This window comes from Bufo bufo, chromosome 11, assembly GCF_905171765.1.
Source record: "Bufo bufo chromosome 11, aBufBuf1.1, whole genome shotgun sequence".
Lineage (NCBI taxonomy): Eukaryota > Metazoa > Chordata > Amphibia > Anura > Bufonidae > Bufo > Bufo bufo.
In genome coordinates, this window is record NC_053399.1 from 38,540,614 (window position 1) to 38,567,477 (window position 26,864).

The 26,864-nt window shown below is 44.1% G+C and overlaps 1 protein-coding gene across 5 annotated transcripts in view; it reads left to right on the forward strand.

Annotated features, from left to right (window-relative positions):
* Nucleotides 1-893: 893 nt before the first annotated feature.
* DPF3 (double PHD fingers 3) overlaps nt 894-26,864 on the forward strand; it is a 256,142-nt gene continuing 230,171 nt past the window's right edge. For all 5 annotated transcript variants that reach the window (XM_040411509.1, XM_040411510.1, XM_040411514.1 and 2 more), the window contains exon 1: nt 894-928. In XM_040411509.1, coding sequence (XP_040267443.1) covers nt 897-928 — 32 coding nt within the window. In that variant the 5' untranslated portion in view covers nt 894-896. The remainder of the gene's footprint in view (nt 929-26,864) is intronic.

The window sequence follows — 26,864 nt, forward strand, 5'->3', positions numbered from 1 at the left end:
CAAAGTAGCCTTACATTGTTACATGCAAACCCTTATGTTTAGAGCAAATACAGAAACATTCTAAAAGAAACAAAAACCTGATCTTTCATGCAAATTGTGGCCGGTGTTGCTTCTGTCCATAGGCATTTAAAACTCAGAAACCAAACTGCAGCTGGTGTTTCATTTCACCTGTCAAAACAATGTCTCCAGAGGCCAAGTATGTGCCCAGCACAGAAGGCAGGGAGCGGAGGCACAGGCACGCTGCAGTCACCTTGTTTTTTGGAGTTGACAACATTAAGATACCTCTTGGTGCACGGTGATGCCGGAGCACCGACTGCAGGATATTAGCTGACACTGAGAAATCCAGGGCCAGAGGTGGGAGGAGGAGGAGTGTGTGTGTGTGGAGGGGGTCATATATCATTGCCAAAGAGCCCATCGGAAGAAACTGGAGAGAAGTGGGGGAGGGTTAAGGCAAGATAAAGCTGTGGGCACTGAAAAGAAATGTCAGGCACATGCAGCTTGTGGCTGGAGTCCAGGGTCTGCATGACGGGCAGCAAGTGCAATGCAAGCAGTGAGTTCCCACCTCCTGTAAAGTGCCCAAAAACGCATCCCACTCAGTGTTAACCCCTCTGCTCTGGGCAAAGACTGTACTTTCTGCACAACAGCTAGTAAAATGTCCCCCCTTCTACCTCCTCCTCCCCTACTGCTCCCTGTCCGGCCACCCAAGGGAGTGACCTCTGGTGCTTTGACAGCTCTCTAATACCTAGCAGAACAACCCTTCCAGGACACGCCCCCTCGACAACCATTGGCTGCGACGCCGGTAGGGCCTGCGCTGATTGGCTCCCTCTCTTTGCCCCCCTCCCTTATCGAACGTTCAGAACTCCGAGACAGACAATATTCTGTTACATTGTAGCAAGATGGCGACTGTCATTCACAACCCCCTGAAACCGTGAGTAGAAATGTGCACAATCCGCGTGTTTCCATATGAAAAAAAGGCGCCTTTCTCAGGCGGAGCTGTGCGCGCATAGAGACCAGTGCACACTCCTCCTGCAGGCTGCGCTGCCGCCTCCTCCTCCTCGGCTCCAGGCAGTGGCTCCCACTCGTATCTTTCATTACTGCAAATAGGATTTCTTTTATAAACTGCTTCAGGTAGCTGAGCTGTAAGTTCCTGAGACGGCTCCTGGGTGCAGGGGACGGGGGGTGGCGTCCTGCAGGATTAGCTCTGCTCCCTGCAAGGAGGAGGCTTGACAGCAGCGCCGAGTTTGAGAACTTGGGGATCGAGCTGAGGCAGTGTTGACAAATGGGGGCTGTCACGTCGTCTTTTATCATCCACCACCCACTTCACTGACTGATGTGGAGATGGTCTCCAAAAGGATGAACCGATCCTGGAGTCATGGAGATAGATAGAGCTGCCCATTATCACCAGCTGAGACCACTAGCCTTCTCGGAATGAAATCACATCTGACTGTCTTACTTTTTAAAAGGACTGCAAATCTAGAATCATTTTTGGTCAAAATGTAGAGTTTTTGTATTATTATTATTACTATTGTTGGCTGTCAAACTATCTGTGGTTAGATAAAAGAGCCTCCAGAGGTGTTGTATTGTTGCACCTGACTATTTCTGCTCTGTGCATGGTTCTACACATTTGTAATGCCATGGGCCAGAAGTGCTGTCAGATGAGTGATGGGTTGTCCATCTGCTTTCCATCTCATGTCTGCAGGCAGCTGTATGGCAATCTTATGTTGCTTCACAATAACATGATTCGGTAGCCCCCTGCAGTACTGGTTTGTACACTCTGGCCCAGGTTTACTAATGGATCTGCAATAAATATTTGCAATTAGCTGCTTGAAAAGGGGGGTGGGGCTTTGTGAAAACTGGACAGAGATTTGGAAAGGGGCGGGGACTAAGATGCACCATTTTTCTCAAAGATTTTGGCACAATTCCGGTGGAAACATTTTTGCGACAAGGAGTCGCACACCACTCGTCTCCGTGTAGCCCTAGCCTAAGGCCTCTGCACACGAACGCGTGCGCTCCCTGGCCGTAATGAAGACCGCATTTGCAGATCCGCAATACACGGGTGCCGTTCTGTGGGCATTCCACATCACTGATGCGGACCCATTCACTTCAATGGGTCCGCAAATCCGGAGATTTGGAATGGCACGGAACGGAAGCACTACGGAGTGCTTTCGTCCCGTACTTCCGTTCTGCAAAAAGATAGAACATGTCCTATCTTTTTTGCGGAACGGCCGGATTGCAGACCCATTAAAGTGAATGGGTCCGCAATCCGCTGTGGCTGCCCCACGGTCGATGTTCGTGCATTGCGGCCCGCAACACGGCCATGGGGCACACACGTTCGTGTGCAGGAGGCCTAATTCTGCAGTTGTGTTAGCATGATAAATGGATATGGGTGCTCATCATTTATTGAAGACATGACTGAAACATCTTCCAAAAAGTTAAAGGATTAAAAAAAAAATCTTATTGCTTTGTAAGCATGTTTTCTCAATAACCACTATTATTTGTGAGAATCTGTTAAAAAAGTTTAGACTAATTAAATACAAGAGACAATTTAGGCTGAGTTCACATCAGCGTTCCCGTTTATAGGAGCAGGAGAACGGAAAGGACAGATTCGGCACATAACTGAGCTGAACGGAGCCTACGTACCCCATAGACTATAATGGGGTCAGTTATGTTTCCGCTCAGAAGATGATTTTGGAGCGGAGACAAAAGTCCTGCGCGCACAACTTTTGTCTCCGCTCCAAAATCATCTTCTGAGCGGAAACCTAACGGACCCCATTATAGTCTATGAGGTACGTAGGCTCCGTTCAGCTCAGTTATGTGCCGAATCTGTCCTTTCCGTTCTCCTGCTCCTATAACGGGAGAACAGAAAGGCTGAACGCTGATGTGAACTCAGCCTTAGGCTAAGTTCACACGAACGTGCGTGACCCGTGGCCGTATTGCGGCCCGCAAATCGCGGGCCGCAATACACGGCCACAGTTCCGTGTGAATTCCGCATCACGGATGCGGACCCATTCACTTCAATGGGTCCGCTAATCCGGAATCGCGGAACGGCCGCACGGGACGGGACCCCTCGGAAGCACTACGGAGTGCCTCCTGGGGTTACGTCCCGTTGTTCCGTTCCGCTAAAAGATAGAACAAGTCCTATCTTTTCGCGGAACGGCCGGATCGCGGACCCATTAAAGTGAATGGGTCCGCGATCCGATGCGGCTGACCTACGGCCGGCGAACAAGCATTGCGGCCCGCTATTTGCGGGCCACTTCACAGGCACGGGTCACACACGTTCGTGTGAACCCGGCCTTAGGCTACTTTCACACTGGCATTTTGAATTCCGTTTGTGACATCCGTTTCAGGGATCTCACAAACGGGTCAAAACGGATCCGTTCAGCACCAATGCATTCTGAATGAATAAGGATCCGTTCAGAATGCATCAGTTTGGCTCCGTTCAGTCTCCATTCCGCTCTGGATGCGGACACCAAAACGCTGCTTGCAGCCTTTTGGTGTCCGCCTGGCGATGCTGAGCCAAACGGATCCGTCCTGACTCACAATGTAAGTCAATGGGGACGGATCCATTTACATTGACACAATATGGTACAGTTGAAAACGGATCCGTCCCCCATTGACTTTCAATGTAAGTCAGGACAGATCCGCTTTGACTTAGACTTTTTTTAAAAGAATAATGCAAACGGATCCGTTCTGAACGGATACCAGCGTTTGCATTATAGGTGCGGATCCGTCTGTGCAGATACCAGACGGATCCGCACCTAACGCAGGTGTCAAAGTAGCCTTACACATTAACTTTTTTTGTATATATGAGGCTACATGTTTATTACCCCACTGACTATTTAAAGTAGGGGTTGTCCCATCACAGCCTTTAATGGCTTAGGCTACTTTTCAGATGGAAATAACTTTCAGTAAGCTGCGGATCGGAGAGGCAGAGTTACGGAAACAGCCGGCGTTCCGCTGTTTCCATAACTCCCAGAGACAAATTATCATTGCTTGCTGTCCCCAGTGGAGTTCCCTATCAGTATATCTTTGGAGTGTGGGAGGAAACCGGAGTACCCAGAGGAAACCCACGCAAACACGGGGAGAACATACAAACTCCATGCAGATGTTGATCCATTTCATGTTTAATCATTACAGGAAAACTATTACTATGCAATGAATAGGGCAGTGCAAATTAAGCATTATTGCAATCTGCATGCATTAAAATTTTTTTTTTAATGTACATTATTCTCTCTGGTAGCGCCACCTGCTGTTTAAACTTTTAGTCCACCTTCCCCTGCATTCAGTGGTGGACTAACATGCTCGGTAGCTTTTTTCCTCTCCTCTTAGTGCTGGTGTTGTCTAATGGTGAAACAGGTGAATAGCTACTTCTTTCTTTCTGTCTTTTTGTTCTCTTTCTCTTTCTCTCTCTCTTTCTCGCTCTACTTCTAAAGTCATAAAAATATATAGCTATACCTCTCTGGACAGTAGAGAAAGAAATTGGGTAGGGCATTATGTACCATATCTTTGCGGCTATAGGGACTATTTTGTATGCAGAGGAGAAAGGGGGCGAACAAGCTAATTGCAGTGCATCCTGGGAGATGCAGGTGCTTTGTTTTATGTGAGCTAATGCACACCCACAGAAAGGGAAGAAAGTCCTCCTGATAAGTGAGTGAATAAAAGTTTTCATACTTGTGGCATAACCCCTTTAAAATGGGTTTTGCAGCAGTAGTATATTGATGACCTATCCTCAGGATAGGTCATCAGTATCAGATAGGCGGGGGTCCGACTCCAGGCACTACCGCTGATAAGTTGTTTGAATGGGTTGCAGCACTCGGCCTCTTAACTGTACACCATCTAGCATGTTGCGGCGGTGCAGTGTAATCGGTGTAATTACAACTTTCAAGTGAATGACTGTGTGCAGTTAAACAGTAAAGAGTTCGGCCTTGCCAATCCGATATCGATGACCTATCCTGAGAATAGGTCCTCACTATACCAGCGCTTCACATACCCTTTAGGGTCTATTCACACGTCCGCAAAATGGGTCCGCACCCGTTCTGCAATTTTGCGGGAACAGCTGCGGACCCATTTCATTTTCAATGGGGCCGGAATGTGCTGTCCGGATCCGCACTTCCGTTCTGCAAAAAAATAGAACATGTCCTATTCTTGTCCGCAATTGCGGACAAGAAAAGGTATTTTCTATGAGAGTGCCGGCGATGTGCGATTCGCAAAATGCGGAACCCACATTGCCGCAAAACACATACGGACGTGTGAATGGACCCTTAATGTTGTGTTTGCAAAAACAGTGATAAATTCATTTCAGCCTGAATTAAATAAGAAAGCGCAGACCACAATTTTTTTTTATTTTTTATTTTAGTCTAGGGCAACATAACAACTAAAAATCATTTGAAAATCGCCTGGATGCTCCATTTCTTTTGATCTCAAAGTAGAAGAAAGTCACAATTGACCTTGCAAATCTCACAATAGTTTCAGTGGTGTCAGAAAATCTTAAAGCCTCATTTACACGTCTGTGTTTCACGGACGTCTGCGGTACGTGTTCTCCTTGGACAGCACACATCCCCATTCATTTTAATGTGTGTATTCAGACATCAGTGTTTTAGCACAGTCCGTGGGTCCGTGTTTTTATCACGGATGCATGCTCTATTTTGTCCATGTTCACGGATCCATCACGTCAATTATAGTCTATGGGTCCGTGAAAACCACGGATGCAACACGGACAGCAAAAACCGGACACACGGATCCTTCATGGATGCATCACTGACCACCCGCTCACGGATTTCAGCACGGACACTGACGTGTGAATGAGCAGGGTTTTATTACTGATGGCCTGTCTTAAGAATGAATATCAGATCGGCGGGGGTCCAACACCCTGCACTGGCGCTGATCAGTTGTTTCAGAGTATCTCCAGCACCAGAACCTCACAGCTCTGTTCGGCTACTTTCACACTTGTGGTAGCCTTTTCTGGCAGGCTGTTTCAGCGGGGTGGGGAACAGCCAGCCGGATCTGTGCTACTGCAAGTCCACCGTGCATGCTGCGGTTTTTGTCCGGCTGCCTCTCGGTATGTTTGCAGTGCTGCGGAGTGAATGGAGCCGGGGCAGACCTCCGGCGGCACGGTGGACTTGTGGAACAACCTGCTGGAAAAGGCTACCGCAAGTGTGAAAGTAGCTTTCCTTGTGGAGTGGACATCGGGCTTTTATTTGCAGCTATGCTCCTATTCACTTTAAGTCAAACCTAATAGGCATCTGGAGTTCAGGTGTCTATAGGGCTTTGGAATACGTACACTCGTACACCTCTTAAATATCCGTAGGGTACGGGTGTACAGATTTCTCTGTGGGGCTAGCATAGACTGGAGCACCGATGTGTCCTCTCCTTCCTGTACATTGCTCACTGTGGCCCCTCAGTGGAATCGGTACACCTGTACACTTCTGACATGTCAGCTGTGTAATGGATTCCAAAGCGTGATTGACACCTAAACTTCAGGTGCCTATTAGGTCACTAAAGCAGAAAAATAAGTAAATAAAGTATATTATAAAAATGAATTATGGACTATTTAGAATAGTTTGCGAATAAAATTATTCTAAAGCTTAGGGGCCCTTTAAACCATGCTATTCAAAATAAATTAGGCAAGTAATTGTGTACACATCTTGGATATTCCTCTGAAAACATCAGCCCTTTTTACCAGGGGCTATCGTTAATTGTTATTATTGTGCTTTTAAATGAAGCCACTTTTTGCTTATTTGTGCTAACTATAGTAACCCATAGAAGCTGGGGATCAAAACCTTGTGTTTGTAGGTTGTGTGTTTCTGGTTTTTGAGTAGATATACAGACTGCACCACAAATTGTGGTATCTTAAAGGGGTTATTCAAGGTGTAAAACATCCCCATCCCCCAATGCCCGGACCACTCATATAGATGGTACTTACCTTGCTCCCCGCACGCTGCTGCATCTCTCGGGGAGCGAGGTAAGTATCATCTTTGTGATGGGCCCGGGCATTGGGAGAGATGTTTTACACCTTGGATAACCCCTTTGAAGGGGTTATCCGAGACTAAGAAATGTCCCCCATACTTACTTGGCTCCCCGTGCCGCTCCTGGTCCCTGTACTGCCGCTGCTGCTTCTCCCCATGCGCAGATGAAAACATCCGGTGTCGGAGGGGCGGGGGGGGGGGGATGGAGCAGCCAATGGCAGGCGGTGATGGGGACGAGCCTCCCTAGCATCGCGAGTGACCAGAACAAAATCAAAGTGTACGTGAGATTTGTCAAATCTCATTTACTTTGCTGGTACTGTATAACGCTGGGGTTTTCTGCACATGAATCCACATGGAAAAACCTCCCATAATCCACATCGTGTGCAGGCACCCTTTCCTTGCCAAGCTCCCTCTGCTCCGGCACCTCTCCATCCTCTTTCCAGGACTGCAGCCATTAAATATTATTTTGGCTGCAGCACTGTGCAGGCGTCACAATTGTAACCAAGCCATTGTCACAGCTGCAGCCTGAGGAAGAGGACAGTGTACTAGTCCTGGATCGGAGTTGTCTCTGGATGGGAAGGTATGTTATTATTTTAACGGGATTATCATTTTGCTGCAATAAAAAATCCCTGTAAGCCATTCTTGAGTGGCTTCATTTGTGTGGGGACTGTGTGATTCAGATGTATGTAATGTTATTTGGATTGTCAATCTGCGGCACTCCAACTGTTTTGTAACTACAATTCCCAGCATGCTCCATTTATTTCTATGAGTTCTGAGAAGAGCAGAGCAAGTATGCATGCTGGGAGTTGTAGTTTCACAACAGCTGGAGTGCTGCAGATTGCCCACCCCTGCTCTAGGCCATGTCAGAAATTGAGGCTCCAATAACAGCCATCTGAAACTGGCCTAGGTATCTGTTGTTTTTCCAGGATTCTCCAGGATTTTCCCACATTTAGGGCTCATGCACACGACTGTATGCCGTCCGAGACATGCGGGCCATATGTCCCGGAGCGGCATACATCTTGTGCACGGGAGCGCACAGCATCATAGGTTACTATGATGCTGTGAGCATCGGGACGACTGTGGGACTATTGTCTTTCACTCATAGGATTTTATGAGTGCAAGACAATAGTCCCGCGGGCGGCCCGATGCGCGCAGCATTATAGTACCCTATGATGCTGTGCGCTCCCGTGCGCAAAATGTATGTTGCTCCGGGACATATGGCCCGCTCATGGACCGTATGTCTTGGAGGGCATACAGTCGTGTGCATGAGCCCTTACTCTGTAGCTTTGCAGGCCCTTTATGGCCTTCTTCTTTGCTGTAAAATGGTAAACGCAGATATAATACCAGTGAAGCAATTCATAGCAGTGAAAACCGTTGTGCTGGTACTTCTTTCCTGCTCTATGGTGCGCAAACAAATATAATTCTTCCTTCATACTGTGTAAAATATCATAGAGGGGCATCCCCTGCAGCTCTTGTGCTGAGAAACGTTTGCATCACCCCATATTAGAGGGGAAATATATAGCCAACGGAAGCTCTCGCACTTGCATCCCGACACATTTTATACATTCATGTGTACCCATGCAGTACACATATACATTAATCACACTTCCATACTTGCCTTGGTAAGGGAAGAATGTGTCAGGGCAAGTGGATGATGCCAAACAGGACAGGAAGCAGCTGCTGCATCATAGGGGAGAGAGATCCGGTCCAGCAACTCAAGAATTTTATAGAGCCGGCACGCCGCCTCCTAGTGGCTGTATTATATATCTATAATATAATATGCTAATATGGAAGCTTGTACTGTTTGGCAGAATCTTTTTGCGATGATGCAGCAACTGGGGCTTTAAAATGGAGGACAAATGCGTAATTAAGTACTTAAACGGAACCTGTTATGCTGAAAATGGTGTCTGGGCTGCAGGCACCATGTTATAGCGCAGGGGAAGCTGAGCAGATTGATATATAACATATTTTTCGCACCGGCCCATAAGACGCACCTAGGTTTTTGAGGAGAAAAATAAGAAAAAAAATATTTTGAACCAAAAGGTGTGCTTTGAACTAATGGTGGTCTTGAACTAATGGTGGTTTTGAACTAATGGTGGTCTGTGGAAGACACTATTATGGAGGAGATCTGTGGATGACACTTATGGTGGATCTGTGGATACGCACTGTTATGGTGGATCTGTGGATACGCACTGTTATGGTGGATCTGTGGATACGCACTGTTATGGTGGATCTGTTGATGACGCCAGCAGCGATCTCCTCCTCCGGCCAGCCCTGTCAGCATTTTAAAAATCGCGCGCCTGTGTTGATTCGGCGCAGGCGCTCCGAGATAAGGAGGCTTGCCTCCTCAGCACTCCCTCAGTGACGTCACCGAAAGAGAAACAACACAAGCGCGCGATTTTTGAAATGCTGACAGGGCTGGCCGGAGGAGGTGATCGCTGCTGGCCCTGTCAATCAACAGAAGGAGGGGGCGGTTTTCTGCGGCTGCTACCAGCATGTAGACGCCCTACTTGCTGGTAGAAAGGTAATTAGCATATCATAAAAGTAAGTTTTTTGCTAAATCTACTGAATGAAAATTATTAATAACATAATGTATGGCAAGATAGGGATTATAAGTACACAAAAAAAAAAAAATGAGTTTAGTGGGGTGACAGAAGCCTTTTAACAAGGTTCCAAGTAGAGCTTCAACATGCAACAAGAAGAAATGGGAGTGAGACAAAACATTTTTTGAGCATTCAATTTAATGAAAACAACGAATAAACTGAAACAGGCTGTTTTTCAGCTGATCAAAAGTTTAGGACCACACCTCCAAAAAAAAAACTAAACCCCGCCAAAACAGAAATCTAACTTCCAAACATGAACTCAGTAATGAGTAGCTCCGCCGTTATTGTTTATCACTTCCAAAATTTGTTTCGGCATGCTTGATGCAAGCGTTTCCATGAGGTGAGTGGGAACATTTCTCCAAGTGGTGAAGACGGCTGCACGAAGGCCATCTACTGTCTGGAACTGTTGTCCATTTTTGTAAACTTCCCTTGCCATCCATCCCCAAAGGTTCTCAACTGGATTTAGATCAGGGGAACACGCAGGATGGGCCAAAAGAGTGATGTTATTCTCCTGGAAGAAGTCCCTTGTCCTGCGGGCATTGTGTACTGTAGCGTTGTCCTGTTGAAAAACCCAGTCGTTACCACACAGACGAGGGCCCTCAGTCATGAGGAATGCTCTCTGCAACATCTGGACATGGCCAGCGGCCGTTTGACGCCCCTGCACTTCCTGAAGCTCAATTGTTTCACTGAAGGAAAAAGCACCCCAGACCATTATGGCGCCCCCTCCACTGTGGCGCGTAGAAAACATCTCAGGTGGGATCTGCTTGTCATGCCAGTAACGTTGGAAACCATCAGGACCATCAAGGTTACATTTTTTTCTCATCAGAGAATAAAACTTTCTTACACCTTTGAATGTCCCATGTTTGGTGCTCTCTTGCAAAGTCCAAACGAGCAGTTCTGTGGCGTTCAAGGAGACGAGGTCTTTGAAGACGTTTTTTGTTTTTGAAGCCCTTCAGTCTCAGATGCCGTCTGATGGTTATGGGGCTGCAGTCAGCAACAGTAAGGGCCTTAATTTGGGTCGAGGATCGTCCAGTGTCTTGACAGCCAATTGGATCCTCCGGCTCAGTGCTGATGAATTTTTTTTGGGTCTTCCACTTGACTTTTTTGTTCCATAACCCTCAGGATCATTTAAGAAATTCCAAATGACTGTCTTACTGCGTCCCACCTCAGCAGCGATGGCGCGCTGTGAGAGACCCTGCTTATGCAGTTCAACAACCCGACCACGTTGAAAAAGAGAGCGTTTTTTGCCTTTGCCATCACAACGTGTGACTACCTGACAGAAAATGACAATGAATCCACATCTTTGCACAGATTTGGCCTTTTAAAGGCATAAGGTCCTAAAATTTGGATCAGCTGAAAAACAGCCTGTTTCAGTTTAATAGTTATTTTTAATTAATTGAATGCTCAAAAAATGTTTTGTCTCACTCCCATTTCTTCTTGTTGCATGTTGAAGCTCTACTTGGAACCTTGTTAAGATCCAACAATGTAAAATATGATTTTTGGCCATTTTTCAAGTGGTCTTAAACTTTTGATCAGGACTGTATATAAAGAAATACATTGTTACATTAAGTTACACTGAATCCTTACCTACAAAACTATATATCAATCTGCTCAGCTCCGCCTGCTCTATAACATGCTGTCTGTAGCTGACATTGAATTTTCATGGTGAAAGTCTCCCTTTCCCATCTGGGCCCTTTGCCCCCTTCCTGACCAGGCCAAATTTTGCAAAACGGACATATCTCACTTTATGTGGTAATAACTTTGGAACGCCTTTATTTATCCAAGTCATTCAGAGATTGTTTTCTCGTGACACATTGTACTTCATGATAGTCATAAATTTGAGTCAAAATATTTCACCTTTATTTATGAAAAAATCCCAAATTTACCCAAAAATGTAAAAAAATCGCAATTTTCTAAATTTCAATTTCTCTGCTTTTAAAACAGAAAGTTATACCTCATAAAATATTTATTATTTAACATTCCCCATATGTCTACTTTATGTTGGCATCATTTTGGGAATGTCATTTTATTTTTTTAGGACGTTAGAAGGCTTAGAAGTTTAGAAGCAATTCTTCAAATTTTTAAGAAAATTGCCAAAACCCACTTTATAAGGACCAGTTCAGGTCTGAAGTCACTTTGTGGGGCCTACATAGTGGATACCCCCATAAATGACCCCATTGTAGAAACTACACCCCTCAAGGTATTCAAAACCGATTTTACAAACTTTGTTAACCCTTTAGGCGTTCCACAAGAATTAAAGGAAAATGGAGATCAAATTTTTAAATTTCACTTTTTTGGCAGATTTTCCATTTTAATAAATTTTTTTCTCTAACACATCGATGGTTAACAGCCAAACAAAACTCAATATTTATTACCCAGATTCTGCGGTTTACAGAAACACCCCACATGTGGTCGTAAACTGCTGTATGGGCACACGGCAGGGCGCAGAAGGAAAGGAACTCCACATGGTTTTTAGATGCCATGTCCCATTTGAAGCCCCCTGATGCACCCTTACAGTAGAAACTCCCAAGAAGTGACCCCATTTTGGAAACTAGGGGATAAGGTGCCAGTTTTATTAGTACTATTTTTGGGTACATATGATTTTTTGATCATTCAATATAACACTTTATGGGGCAAGGTGACCAAAAAATTGGTTGTTTTAGCACAGTTTCTATTTATTTATTTTTACAGCGTTCACCTTAGGGGTTCAGTCAAGTGACATTTTTATAGAGCAGATTGTTACGGACGTGGCGATACCTAATATGTATACTTTTTCTCATTTATTAAAGTTTTACACAATAATAGCATTTTTGAAACCAAAAAATTATGTTTTAATGTGTCCATGTTCTGAGAGCTATAGTTTTTTTATTTTTCGAGAGATTTTCTTATGTAGGGGCTCATTTTTTGCGGGATGAGGTAACGGTTTTATTGGTACCATTTTGTGGGACATACGCGTTTTTGATCACTTGGTGTTGCACCTTTTGTGATGCAAGGTGACAAAAATTGCTTGTTTTGACACAGTTTTTTTTTTTTTTTTTTTACGGTGTTCACCCGAGGGGTTAGGTCATGTGATATTTTTATAGAGCTGGTTTTTACGGACGCGGCAATACCTAATATGTATACTTTTTTTTATTTGTTTCACTTTAACACAATAATAGCATTTTTGAAACCAAAAAAATGATGTTTTAGTGTCTCCATGTTCTAAGAGCTATAGTTTTTTTATTTTTTGAGAGATTTTCTTATGTAGGGGCTCATTTTTTGCGGGATGAGGTGACGGTTTTATTGGTACCATTTTGTGGGACATACGCGTTTTTGATCACTTGGTGTTGCACCTTTTGTGATGCAAGGTGACAAAAATTGCTTGTTTTGACACAGTTTTTTTTATTTATTTTTTACGGTGTTCATCCGAGGGGTTAGGTCATGTGATATTTTTATAGAGCTGGTTTTTACGGACGCGGCAATACTAAATATGTCTATTTTACTTTATTTTTTCTATTTTAATTTTTTTTTTTTTATTCCTAACTTGGGAACTTTTTTTTTTTTTTACATGTGAAACTTTATTTTATTTTATTTTTTCAACCCTTTATTTTTTTTATTTTTTTTTACACTTTTCGTCCCCCATAAGGTCATACAAGACCTCTGGGGGACATTTACTTCACTTTTTCTTTTTTTTTTCACAGTTGATTTCTCCTGTAACTGGGGCTGACATAGTAGCCCCAGTTACAGGACAAATGCACCCCTAGAGAGGCTGTACAGCAGCAATCCAGCGCTGTACAGCCTCACAGCAGGGCTGATCGAGGTCTCTGAGAGACCTCACACAGCCCCTGCACTCTCCGGTCACGGCGGTCACATGACCGCCGGGCCGGAACAGGAAGCGCACAGCGCTTCCTGCTCTGCAGACACAGCGCTCAGTGAGCGCTGTGTCTGCAGCGATCGTGAAGGCAGGGACACCTGGGCACTGTCCCTGCCTTGTCTTAGGGTTGCCCTGCTGTCACTGACAGCGGGCAACCCGATCAGCAGCTGCACGATTAGCGTGCAGCTGCTATTTCTGACAGGACGTTTTAAAACGTGCTGTCAGAAATAGACGTCCACCCATAGGACGTTTATATCCTATGGGCGGACGTGAGGCGGTTAAGTGTGAATGAGACCTAAGGCTCTGTTCACGACCAGTGGTAGATATCATATATAGATTAGTTACTCTGCTTTTGTAGACAGTCTAAGTGTACTGCATACCTGTTTTATATGTAATTCCTATAGTTATTTAAAGAGGACAGTCAACCGCTTTGTTGTTTAATCTTAATGAGGCCACCCATTCTGGATATGTGCGCCCCCCCCCCATTACTTAAGGGGCATGGACGCTGGGTGTGGTTTGCCAAGGGGGCAGCATCAACATCTCTTTTTTCGAGGTGGAGTCTCTCCATGGCTTTGATCATGTCCATTATGATTAGACCGCATCAGAGCGATAAAGACGACTCAATCCTGAGAGAAGAGAATCTAGTGCCTTGGCAAACAACACTTGGCTATATAGCTCCATAACTAATGGAGGCCGTTTCTCTGGATCGGGGAGTAGCGACTTCTTGTGTCATTAGTCACTTTCAATTCTTTTTAGTTCTCATAGTTTCTAAAAACTTGTGAATGGGTGATTCATATACAGTTGCAAGAAAAAGTATGTGAATCTTTGAAATTATATGAATTTCTGCACAAATTGGTCATAAAATGTGATCTTCATCTAAGTCACAACAATAGACAATCACAGTCTGCTTAAACTAATAACACACAAAGAATTAAATGTTACCATGTTTTTATTGAACACACCATGTAAACATTCACAGTGCAGGTGGAAAAAGTATGTGAACCCCTAGACTAATGACATCTCCAAGAGCTAATTGGAGTGAGGTGTCAGCCAACTGGAGTCCAATCAATGAGATAAGATTGAAGGTGTTGGTTACAGCTGCCTTGCCCTATAAAAAAACACACACCAGTTCTGGGTTTGCTTTTCACAAGAAGCTTTGCCTGATGTGAATGATGCATCGCACAAAAGAGCGAGGCATCATTCATTTAAGAATTGTTGACTTGCATAAAGCTGGAAAGGGTTTTAAAAGTATCTCCAAAAGCCTTGCTGTTAATCAGTCCACGGTAAGACAAATTGTCTATAACTGGAGAAAGTTCAGCACTGCTGCTACTCTCCATAGGAGTGGCCGTCCTGTAAAGATGACTGCAAGAGCACAGCGCAGACTGCTCAATGAGGTGAAGAAGAATCCTAGAGCAGAGGTCAGCAACCTCCGGCACTCCAGCTGTGGTGAAACTACAACTCCCAGCATGCTTCATCGACTTCTATAGGAGTTCCAACAACAGCCAAGCATGTTTGTATGCTGGGAGTTGTAGTTTCACCACAGCTGGAGTGCCGAAGGTTGCTGATCCCTGTCCTAGAGTGTCAGCTAAAGACTTACAAAAGTCTCTGGCATATGTTAACATCCCTGTTAGCGAATCTACGATACGTAAAACACTAAACAAGAATGGATTTCATGGGAGGATACCACAGAGGAAGCCACTGCTGTCCAAAAAAAATTGCTGCACGTTTACAGTTTGCACAAGAGCACCTGGATGTTCCACAGCAGTACTGGCAAAATATTCTGTGGACAGATGAAACCAAAGTTGAGTTGTTTGGAAGAAGCACACAACACTATATGTGGAGAAAAGAGGCACAGCACACCAACATCAAAACCTCATCCCAATTGTGAAGTATGGTGGTGGGGGCATCATGGTTTGGGGCTGCTTTGCTGCATCAGGGCCTGGACGGATTGCTGTCATCAATGGAAAAATGAATTCCCAAGACATTTTGAAGGAGAACTTAAGGCCATCTGTTCACCAGCTGAAGCTCAACAGAAGATGGGTGTTGCAACAGGACAACGACCCAAAGCATAGAAGTAAGTCAACAACAGAATGGCTTAAACAGAAGAAAATACGCCTTCTGGAGTGGCCCAGTCAGAGTCCTGACCTCAACCCGATTGAGATGCTGTGGCATGACCTCAAGAAAGCGATTCACACCAGACATCCCAAGAATATTGCTGAACTGAAACAGTTCTGTAAAGAGGAATGGTCAAGAATTACTCCTGACCGTTGTGCCCGTCTGATCTGCAACTACAGGAAACGTTTGGTTGAAGTTATTGCTGCCAAAGGAGGTTCAACCAGTTATTAAATCCAAGGGTTCACATACTTTTTCCACCTGCACTGTGAATGTTTTACATGGTGTGTTCAATAAAAACATGGTAACATTTAATTCTTTGTGTGTTATTAGTTTAAGCAGACTGTGATTGTCTATTGTTGTGACTTAGATCACATTTTATGACCAATTTGTGCAGAAATCCATATAATTCCAAAGGGTTCACATACTTTTTCTTGCAACTCTAGATACTCCAATACATTCCTTGTAACTGTGTAGCATTGGGTCCAGGAGTTGGCAGAGTATATTTTTCATGGAGTAGGAGTTGTTTTATTTGCTTTAGCTATCATATTGTCTTTACTATAGCACCTCCCTTTAGCTGATAAGATATCCGTAAAGTGTATTATGGATTAAACAAAATACAATGTAAAATGGGGTAGATTTTTAATTGCATAAACACTTAAAGAGTATGTGTCATCAGAAATTACTTTAAATACAGTTTTTTTTTAAGTCTCTCTCTCTCTCTCCTGATTTGTAGGGATTACTTTTTTGCAGTCATCTCACTGGCATCACAAGCAGAATTACAATGGCAGACGAAACCTCTGAATAGTTACCTCAGGGTTAACGATTCATAATTGGGTGATACTTGCAGCTTATCTACTCCCCCTCCCTGTACAGTGACCCCTGCAAAGGTCACGGATCATGTCTACAATCCCCTCCAGTCTATGGCCTGTGTTGCAGATCTAAAGGCTGTTAACAACAGCCTAGGCAAGATGGCTGCCTCCTAATCTTGCATAGAAATAGGAAGTAAAAAATATGCAGTCAGAAAATTAAGTTGTAATTGACAGAAAAATAATAGGTGACACATTCCATTCAATTGTAAGTATACAAGGCGTATGGAAATTTCTTGGAAGAATTTCTGTGCTAAGTGTAAAAATACATCTTTTTAATGGTGAGATTTCTCACAAAAGTGCAGAGGACGCAGCAGTTGCAGAGAGAGCAGAGCCTCTAGGTGTAACATGCAACGTTGCTTCTAGAGACTGATTTGCATGTATTAAAACATCATTTTTCTCAGCACTGCGGGCACATATGGACATGGGACCAACACAGATGTCTTCAGGTGCCAAGCGGAACATGTAACAGGTCAGACGGTGTCATAGGTACAAATCTGCTGACAGATGCCCTCAATACAAAGTACCATATACATGTAAACAGGACGGCACCTGTAATTATAAAAACAATAAATAAATCTTACAAAAACTGTAATCGCAGGCAGATAAAAATAGTTGTTTGTGTCATTATTGTGTTTTTCACCAAAATTATAGGTAGCAAAGAGATAATTTAACAGAACATTTTATTTTAAGTCTTGGTAAACAGGTTAGTTCAGACGGGTAATAAATGAGCTGAGAATCAAAACCCGTTTATTTAGCTGGAAGGGGCTGTCCAAGACTTTTAGGAAGCATACTTAGGCCTCTTTCACACTTGCGTTGTTGGGATCCGGCATGCACTTCCGTTGCCGGAGGTGCCTGCCGGATCCGGAAAAACGCAAGTGTACTGAAAGCATTTGAAGACGTCTTCCAAATGCTTTCAGTGTTACTATGGCACCCAGGACGCTATTAAAGTCCTGGTTGCCATAGTAGGAGCGGGGGAGCGGTATACTTACTGTCCGTGCGGCTCCCGGAGCGCTCCAGAATGACGTCAGAGCGCCCCATGCGCATGGATGACGTGATCCATGCGATCACGTGATCCATGCGCTTGAGGCGCCCTGACGTCACTCTGGAGCGCCCGGGGAGCCGCACGGACGGTAAGTACACTGCTCCCCACTACACTTACCATGGCTGTCAGGACTTTAGCGTCCCGGCAGCCATGGTAACCACTCTGAAAAAGCTAAATGTCGGCTCCGGCAATGCGCCGAAACGACGTTTAGCTTAAGGCCGGATCCGGCCTTGCGGCAAGTGTTCCGGATTTTTGGCCGGAGCAAAAAGCGCAGCATGCTGCGGTATTTTCTCCGGCCAACAAAAGTTCCGTACCGGAACTGAAGACATCCTGATGCATCCTGAACGGATTACTCTCCATTCAGAATGCATTAGGATAATCCTGATCAGGATTCTTCCGGCATAGAGCCCCGACGACGGAACTCTATGCCAGAAGACAATAACGCAGGTGTGAAAGAGCCCTTACCTGCTCACCGCCACTTTGTTTCGGCTCCTTCGGTCCACCGCGTGCCAGTCCCCGCTTGTCAACTTCAGTAATAGATGGGGTTACATCTGTCAATGCAGCCAGTGACTGACCCCCATGCACCCCGGAAGCTGAAAAACAGGGAGCTGGAAAGTATGCTTCCCTCTAAAGGTCTGACGAGGAGTGTGTGTGGGGGAAGGGGGGGGGGGGGGGGGGAGGAGGTGCTGCCCAGTACATTTTTAACATTGTGTGACGCCTAAAGTTATGCTTCTATGTGGCAGATATGGGGAGCATGCAAGTACAAGTAGGGTTTTACAAATCTCCATTTCCTATACCTGTGGAGGGAAAGAAATAGGTGTGGATTTTGGGGCGTGTTGCAGATCTCCTCAACTGACTGCTGCATGGGGATGAATGGCCAGAGATGTCAGACGTGTCTCCAATCTGATTGCCAGATCACGTCTTCTCTCGGTGAGACAACCCCTTTAAGCAATGTCTACAACGTGAGTGTTTTTGTATAGCACCAGAATCAGTCCCAAGGTTAATTTGCATACTGCTAATTGCTTTTGCATGAAGATCACATCTGCGCTTCCTGAAATGTGATCATGTAATCATAATACTTTTCTGTCATCAGTCCTGATGTTTGAAGCTGAAAATAGACCGAGCCCCAGAGTGGACATGGCTGGTATCTGGAGAAATGCTTGACTTTCTGATGCCAAAAGTAATTCACTTGTGTGGATATAGACGATGTGGCCAAAAGTATGTAAAGACTCGTTCAGAATGATTGATCCAGTGATTCAGCCACACCCATTGCAAACAGGTGCATAAAATCAGGCGCAGAGTCATGTCCTCTCTATGGACAAGCACTGGTTGTAGCATTGGTCATATCAATGCACTGTATATTGAAAGCATTCTTCTGATATATGCCCTAATGCAGGGTCATGGACCTTTTTTTTTTTTTCCTCTCAAAATTGTGCCCAATTATAGCCTTGTGATTACTGGGTTTGACATAAAACACCAGACTATATTGCATATTTACAGTCCACCCTCCTCCTGGTAAGATTTTCTGTCTTTTGAGAGCAGCCCCAAGGCCATAGACACAATGGTCAGGAGGGGACCTCACTAACTTCTATGGAGGAGTTTTCTAGGCATGCTCTGTGACGTATGCAGAGGTCAGGAGGGAGAAGATGAGCTGTGATATCACCTATTGTGAATGGTTCATCTGTGTTATCTTTCTAGAGGTGTTACTTGTGATTGTAATTCTGCCTGTGCTGATAATGATAATGGCTGCTAAAAAGTTACCTCCTGACTTACTAGAACTAGTGGCCAGTGTGAAAATTGCAGGATTATATACATAAAAAAAAAATACATATATAGATAGTCAGATTCCTGCATAGGGGTTACAGGGTGAAAATCAAGGGGACATCAGGATAACCCCCTTAGGACGAGCCCAAAGTCAAATCTGTTAGTTGGTACAGTGGTCCACACCCACTGCCTGTTACATGTATAGAGAGATCTTGTATATATGGCATACTCCATGCCGCAAAAGGGATTGTTGAATGTAATATGCACCCCTTAGATAAAATCAAGGAAGTGGAGTCCCCCGCTGATACAAACAATCAGCTCCTCAAAGATCATGGACCACATTTCAACGGAGAAGAAATCATAATAACTTAGACTGCATATTGTTATTTCCCGTATGGTCTGTCTTTTTCTAAAGCATTCCTTTTAAATGCACTTGCATAAGAGTCCGCTTCATTTTATTTACTATGTTTTATTGTGAGATACGCTATTTTCCATAAATCCAACATGCTCCAGTACAGCTTCAAATGGTCATTTACGTTTGACTCTGGCCCATATAAAATTCCAAACATGGGGTCCCTGCAATCAGTGAACATAGACATGCACACTTTGGTTTGCCTCCCTGTAGGCCAGCATCAACTTTATCAAACTGGAAGGTTTTCAAGGGTACGCGTTGCTTAGCAGCGAGAGCGCAGTGTCTAATACTGGTCATCTCAAGGTTGAGTGTCGAGATGATTCACCACAGTGTCGAAACATCTGAATAGAAAATTCTCCTGAAATGTGTGAGGAGAAGACTTGATTAGAAATCCCTAATCTACTTTGGGCTAATGCAGTGTAAGCTTGGTTTGTTGTTACAACGGTAATTACAGGGAGAAAGCTTTCGTATTGAGTGAGACAATAGTTTGACCTACTTGTTTGACCAACTTTTAACGTCTCTTTCATCCCTTTGCTGCACCTCCCATGAATCTTAAGGTTCGTGCACTAAATATTTTTATAAAAGTTGTAATTTAGTTTCCTGATCAACTCATCGTTAAGTGTGATAAGTTGGGTACCTAACCTTTTTGGGTCTCCTAATTCACCTTTTATGTTATTGGATGAAAAGTGCCAGTTTGTCCCATGAACTTCTTAAAGCCGCTTTGCTTTATTGTAGTCAGTTTTCTTTGTTATCATTGTTATTGCTGGCAGTATACTTCTCTTACCTTTTTGTATTCCATAGTAAAATGAAAAATGTTTGATGCCTCTTATAGAAGTACGTGACTAATGATGTTCATCCTGAGGACAGTAAGTTTAGCCTCCAGCAGTGAACGTTTAGTTTATTTTATTTTTATTTTGAAGCCATGGAATATAATTGTATCTGATCCCTTCAAGTGAGGCTTAAAGAAACCCTGACAACAATCTTAATTTTAAAAATTGTCTTCCTACATGTGTGGCTATCGTTCCCACCATTCTTTCTTTTTCATGTGTCCCAATTCCTGAACTATCAAGGCTGCTAGTTCTGGTGGCTGATATACTTTTGAAACTTAGGACTGTATTACAGTGGCCAAGAGTCAGCCAGATCAAGTGTATACTACAGAGCCATGCGATAGAAGAGAATGGGACAGCTTCTTGTAATTACACCTGCTCGCCGCAGGTAAAGAGAAGGCAGCACTGGCACGGTGTGCGTCTTCTCTTCTACCAGCTGGACGGCGGGTGGTGCCGGGTGTTGGACTCCCACAGATCTGACATTGATGACCTATCCTGAGGATAGGTCGTCAATAAAAAAATAACTTGGACAACCCCTTTAAGACTGGGGTGAAAACCGCCAGTCTTAAGTGTCCCACTGTGAGTTCAGGCCTCAACCAAAATTCCGAATTATGGAGCAGCAAAATTCATTCAATAGCCATCAGAGAGTTCATCACAGAAAATCTCTGACAGAGATTCTAACAAAATCTCATTCAAATCAGTGGTCTATCTGATGTATATTCAAATATATATTATATAGTGTATACTTTTTGTTATTCTGAAGAATATACCTCTGTTATGCCATCCCCAATGCTGCATGCTGTTTTGTGTTTGGTAAAAAACGAGTTAAAAAGATTAAGATCCTGAGGATTAATAATCTAGAACCATTAATAATGCACAGCTATTGAGCCATGGATAGCTGCCATTATATCTATCTGGTGGCTGACTCCCACCTCAGCTGACTGTAATGAGATCGCTGCCAGAAGTGCGTGGGGTGTTTGAGATGACAGTGAAACTGTGGGGAGAGGAAAACTGTTCATTTTATATGACATTGGTCAGAAGAAAGATGCAAACCACCCTTTCTACTGTGCATATACATGTTAAAGAATAAGTATAACCATTGTGAAGTTCCAACAATTTACACAACCTTGAACCCAAACCTGAACTTCAGTGAAGAAGTTCTGGTCTGGGTACCACATTCAGTTTTTTATCACGCGCGTGCAAAACGCATTGCACCCACACGATAAAAACTGAACAACGGAACGCAATCGCTGTCAAAACTAACTGGGTTTGCCGCAATGCACTCGGGACGCATCCTGAGCCAAAACATGACGCCCGAGTGAACCCAGCCTAATACTCATATCCTCAGGACCCCTGCCGATTAGCTATTACAGGGAGCCACCGTGCTCATTGGAGCTCTGGTGAGCGTAGCCGACTCCCTGCATGTCTCCCAAACACAGCGCTGAACATAGTATTGTAGCTCAGCCTCATTCACTTGTATGGGGCTGAACTGCAACTAGGCCATGTGACCGATGTACGATGACATCACATGACCTGAGAAGAGGCTACAGCGTTTTCTGAGCGCCTGACTTCTAACAGGGGTCCTGGGGATAGATCATCAATATTTATTACTGGATAACCCCTTTAAGGAGAAAAAAAATTAGCTCTGAAGTAACTTGGTGGGGCTAACATAATAGAAACCACCAATAAATGACCCATTTTAGAAACTACACCCCTCAAATTGTTCAAAACTTATTTTACAAACTTCAACGTCAGTGGACTCACTTGTAGATATGGTTGAAAATTGGCTGTGTTTTTACAGCCAAATCCTGGTGCTGCAAGTTGCACATATTTTGTGTTGCCTGACACATGTCGCTGTGTAGCCGTCCCCTTAGACGTTCCACAAGAATTAAAGGAAAATGGAGGTGGATTTTCAAAATGTCAAATTTTTTCTTTGCAAATTTTCCACTTTAATCCATTTTTCCTGTAGCAAACATTAATAGCAAAACAAACCACAATATTTATTACCCTGACTCTGCATAAACTGCTGTATAGGCACACCGCAGGGCTCAGCAGGGAAAGAGTGCCCTATGGTTTTTGGAGGGTAGATTTTGCTGGGATGGTTTTTGGGTGCCATGCCACATTTCATAGAATTTAGAAACTCTTGACTATGACAATGAAAAATTTTATCTCCTCCAATAAAATTTGCATAAGGCCTCTTGCACACGAATGTGCCGTGTTTTGCGGTCTGCAAATTGCGGATCCGCAAAACACGGTTGCCGCCCGTGTGCCTTCCGCAATTTGCGGAACGGATGGCCTACTATAGAAATGTATATTCTTGTCTGCAAAACGAACAAGAATAGGACATGATCTATAATTTTTGCAGGGCCACAGAACAGAACAACTATGCGGACAGCACACGGAGCCCATTGAAATGAATGCGGAACCAAACCATGGTCGTGTGCAAGAGGCCTAAGCCCCACGTTTTTCATTTTCACAATGGGTAACATAAGAAAAAAACATGCAAAAATGTGTTACCAATTTTTTCCTAAATAATGCAACACCCTATATGTGGTTGTAAACTGCTGTATGTGCTCAAATCATGTTTTTGTGTCACCATTTTCTGAGAGCCCTTTTATTTTTTTCTGATGATGATCTTGTGTTAGGGCTCGTATTTGCAGAATGAGTTGACGTTTTCATTGGTACCATTTTGGGGTAAATAAGACTTTTTTAAAAAAAAATTCCATTCAACACAAATTGTTAACGTTTCTAAATTCCGTTTTGAATAATGTGAAGGGTGAGGTTTCTAAAATGGGTTCATTTATGTAATGGTTCAATTATTTGTCTTAATTGGTCTCTAAGGTTGGTTTTGGAAATGTTTATAAAAATTAAAGAAATTGCTTCTAAAATTCTAAGACTTCTCCAACTTCCTAAAAAAAAAAAAGACATTTACACAGTGATGCCAACATAGAGGTAGATACTCACCTAAAGAATTATTAGGAACACCTGTTCTATTTCTCATTAATGCAATTATCTAGTCAACCAATCACATGGCAGTTGCTTCAATGCATTTAGGGGGGTGGTCCTGGTCAAGACAATCTCCTGAACTCCAAACTGAATGTCAGAATGGGAAAGAAAGGTGATTTAAGCAATTTTGAGCGTGGCATGGTTGTTGGTGCCAGACGGGCCGGTCTGAGTATTTCACAATCTGCTCAGTTACTGGGATTTTCCCGCACAACCATTTCTAGGGTTTACAAAGAATGATGTGAAAAGGGAAAAACATCCAGTATGCAGCAGTTCTGTGGGCAAAAATGCCTTGTGGATGCTAGAGGTCAGAGGAGAATGGGCCGACTGATTCAAGCTGATAGAAGAGCAACGTTGACTGAAATAACCACTCGTTACAACCGAGGTATGCAGCAAAGCATTTGTGAAGCCACAACACGCACAACCTTGAGGTGGATGGGCGACAACAGCAGAAGACCCCACCGGGTACCACTCATCTCCACTAAAAATAGGAAAAAGAGGCTACAATTTGCACGAGCTCACCAAAATTGGACTGTTGAAGACTGGAAAAATGTTGCCTGGTCTGATGAGTCTAGATTTCTGTTGAGACATTCAAATGGTAGAGTCCGAATTTGGCGTAAACAGAATGAGAACATGTATCCATCCTCTGATGGCTACTTCCAGCAGGATAATGCACCATGTCACAAAGCTCGAATCATTTCAAATTGGTTTCTTGAACATGACAATGAGTTCACTGTACTAAAATGGCCCCCACAGTCACCAGATCTCAACCCAATAGAGCATCTTTGGGATGTGGTGGAACGGGAGCTTCGTGCCCTGGATGTGCATCCCTCAAATCTCCATCAACTGCAAGATGCTATCCTATCAATATGGGCCAACATTTCTAAAGAATGCTATCAGCACCTTGTGGAATCAATGCCACGTAGAATTAAGGCAGTTCTGAAGGCAAAAGGGGGTCCAACACCGTATTAGTATGGTGTTCCTAATAATTCTTTTAGGTGAGTGTATATGGTGAATGTTAAGTAATAACAATTTTACAAGGTATCACTAAAAGCATAAAAAAAGTTTAATTTAGAAAATATTCCAAACTTTCTCAAATTTAATTTTTTTTTAAATAAAAACATACTTAACCAAATTTACCACTAACGTGACGCACATTGTGTCATGACTAAACAATCTCAGATTGGTTGGATAAGTAAAAGCATTCTAAAGTTATTACCGCAAAGAGTGAGACATGTCAGATTTGCAAAAGTAGGCTGGGTCCTCAAGGCATTAAATTAAGTATTACTGCCATATACATCTTTTTATGTGCATTACATTTTTCTCTCTGGTGGCACCCCCTGCTATTTATCCTTCTGGTTTACGTACTTCTGCATTCAGTTGTGGACTAATGTGTTCTGTAGCTTCCCTGTCTTCTCCCCTAAGTGCTGGTATAGTGGTCCAGACACAATTTATTTATTCATACCTTTAAATTCATAGAAATATATACAGCTATATTTCTCTCTAATCAATGGAGAAGGACATTTGGGGGGCTTTACATAACATATGTAACTCTAGGGCCAGGGGCGGACATACCGCCTGTGCAGCCAATTCAGCTGCACAGGGGCCCATACAACTTGGACTGGCCCACTGGAGAGCCAGTGAAATCCAAAAAACAAACAAGTGAGCTTTCTCAGTTGCCGGTAAGCTCCGCCTCCTTGTGTGCACATCAGTAGGTGTGGCTGGCTGCAGTGGGCCCCCCTTCCTGAACCTGAGAGGGACTGAGAGTTAAAGTGCTGCTCAGGTGCTGAATATCAGTGCTGATTCATAGGAGGACTGACAGGTTTTAGTGTAATCAGCACTCCTGGTTAGTAAGGTTGTGTCCACAGGGTCTGATTTTTACTAAATTGTGTAAAAAAACAATAAAGCAAACCCTGCATTTTGCTGCAATTTTCTTGAAAATAGGACCTTGTGGACCCATCCTGACTGACCAGGAGAGCTGATTGGACTAAAAATTGTGACTCAAAAGCACTGACAGCCTCTCCTCCAATGAGCTAGCTCTGCTAATATCACGGTCGGCGTGGCTATCACATACGTGACACAGAGGGAGGGAACGAGGAAGGCCCTGCCCAAGTGAGAGGGAAGATGGTGACCCCTGACTCACCTGGCGGCTGGCACCTGGCTGCCCTGACGTCCCTAGACGGGTTCCTCACCCGTACGCCGATCACGTGCCTAAAGCCCTGGCTTTCCCTGAGCTGAGCCCTAAGTAGTGAACAGGGCGATGGGAACACTAGTCCGCACCACTAACTCTAAGGGAAAACACCAAGGGGAGGACAGACAACACAGACTCAACATATATTCCCAGGTGGGCGACAACCATAAGCCAAACAGGGATCCGGAGGGTAGCACACAGGAACGACAACCAGGATTAACCACTCCAGTGGGTCAGTATAGATGTCCAGGCAGGAAGCTCTATAACTGGCAACTAGAGAAGTGTGAGGGGAGAATATAAGGAGGTAGGGAGTGGCAGACACGAAACAGCTGAGGAGGAGAAGCTACGGACCCCTGAGAGAGACAAAAAGGATAGCAAGGCAAACACAGAAAACAATAACTAAGAAACACCATGATCTTTAGATATAGAGCGCGCAGCCACCCGCTGCGACTTCCTGACCCCGGGTATAACTGAGTCAGACGTGGCTCTTGATACCCTCGTGACAGCTAATCAGGAAGGAAGGAGTGCTGCTGTGTGGAGATCGAGCCCTGTTGCTGAGAGGGAGGAGCCTGGCTGAGAGGGGGAGGGGCCTGGCTGAGGACACAAGTAGAAGATGCAGCCACAAGAACCAGCAATACAGTGGGCCATGAGGTGAGGAAGGGATCTATATGTCATGTAGTGTAAAAGAGTGTCTGCATGTATGATAGTGTGTGTGTGTGTGTGTGTGAGAGTGCCTTCATGTGTACAAGTGTGTGTATTTAGGAGCGCGTGTGTATGTATGTAAGAGCGCCTGCATGTGTACTAGTGTGTGTATGTAAGAGCACCTGCATGTGTACAAGTGTGTGTATGTAAGAGCACCTGCATGTGTACAAGTGTGTGTATGTAAGAGCACCTGCATGTGTACAAGTGTGTGTATGTAAGAGCACCTGCATGTGTACAAGTGTGTGTATGTAAGAGCACCTGCATGTGTACAAGTGTGTGTATGTAAGAGCATCTGTGAGGATGTGTGAAATTTAGTGAAAAAGAGCGGCTGCATGTATGAAAGTCCAGTATGTGTGTTAGGGCCCATTCAGAAGGCCTTATGTATAGGTCTGCATCCGTTCCGCACCCATTCATTTCAATGGAGCTACAAAAGATGTGGACAGCACTCCGTGTGTTGTCTGCATCCGTACTACCGTTCCGTGGCTCCGCAAAAAAGATACAGCATGACATTTTCTGTC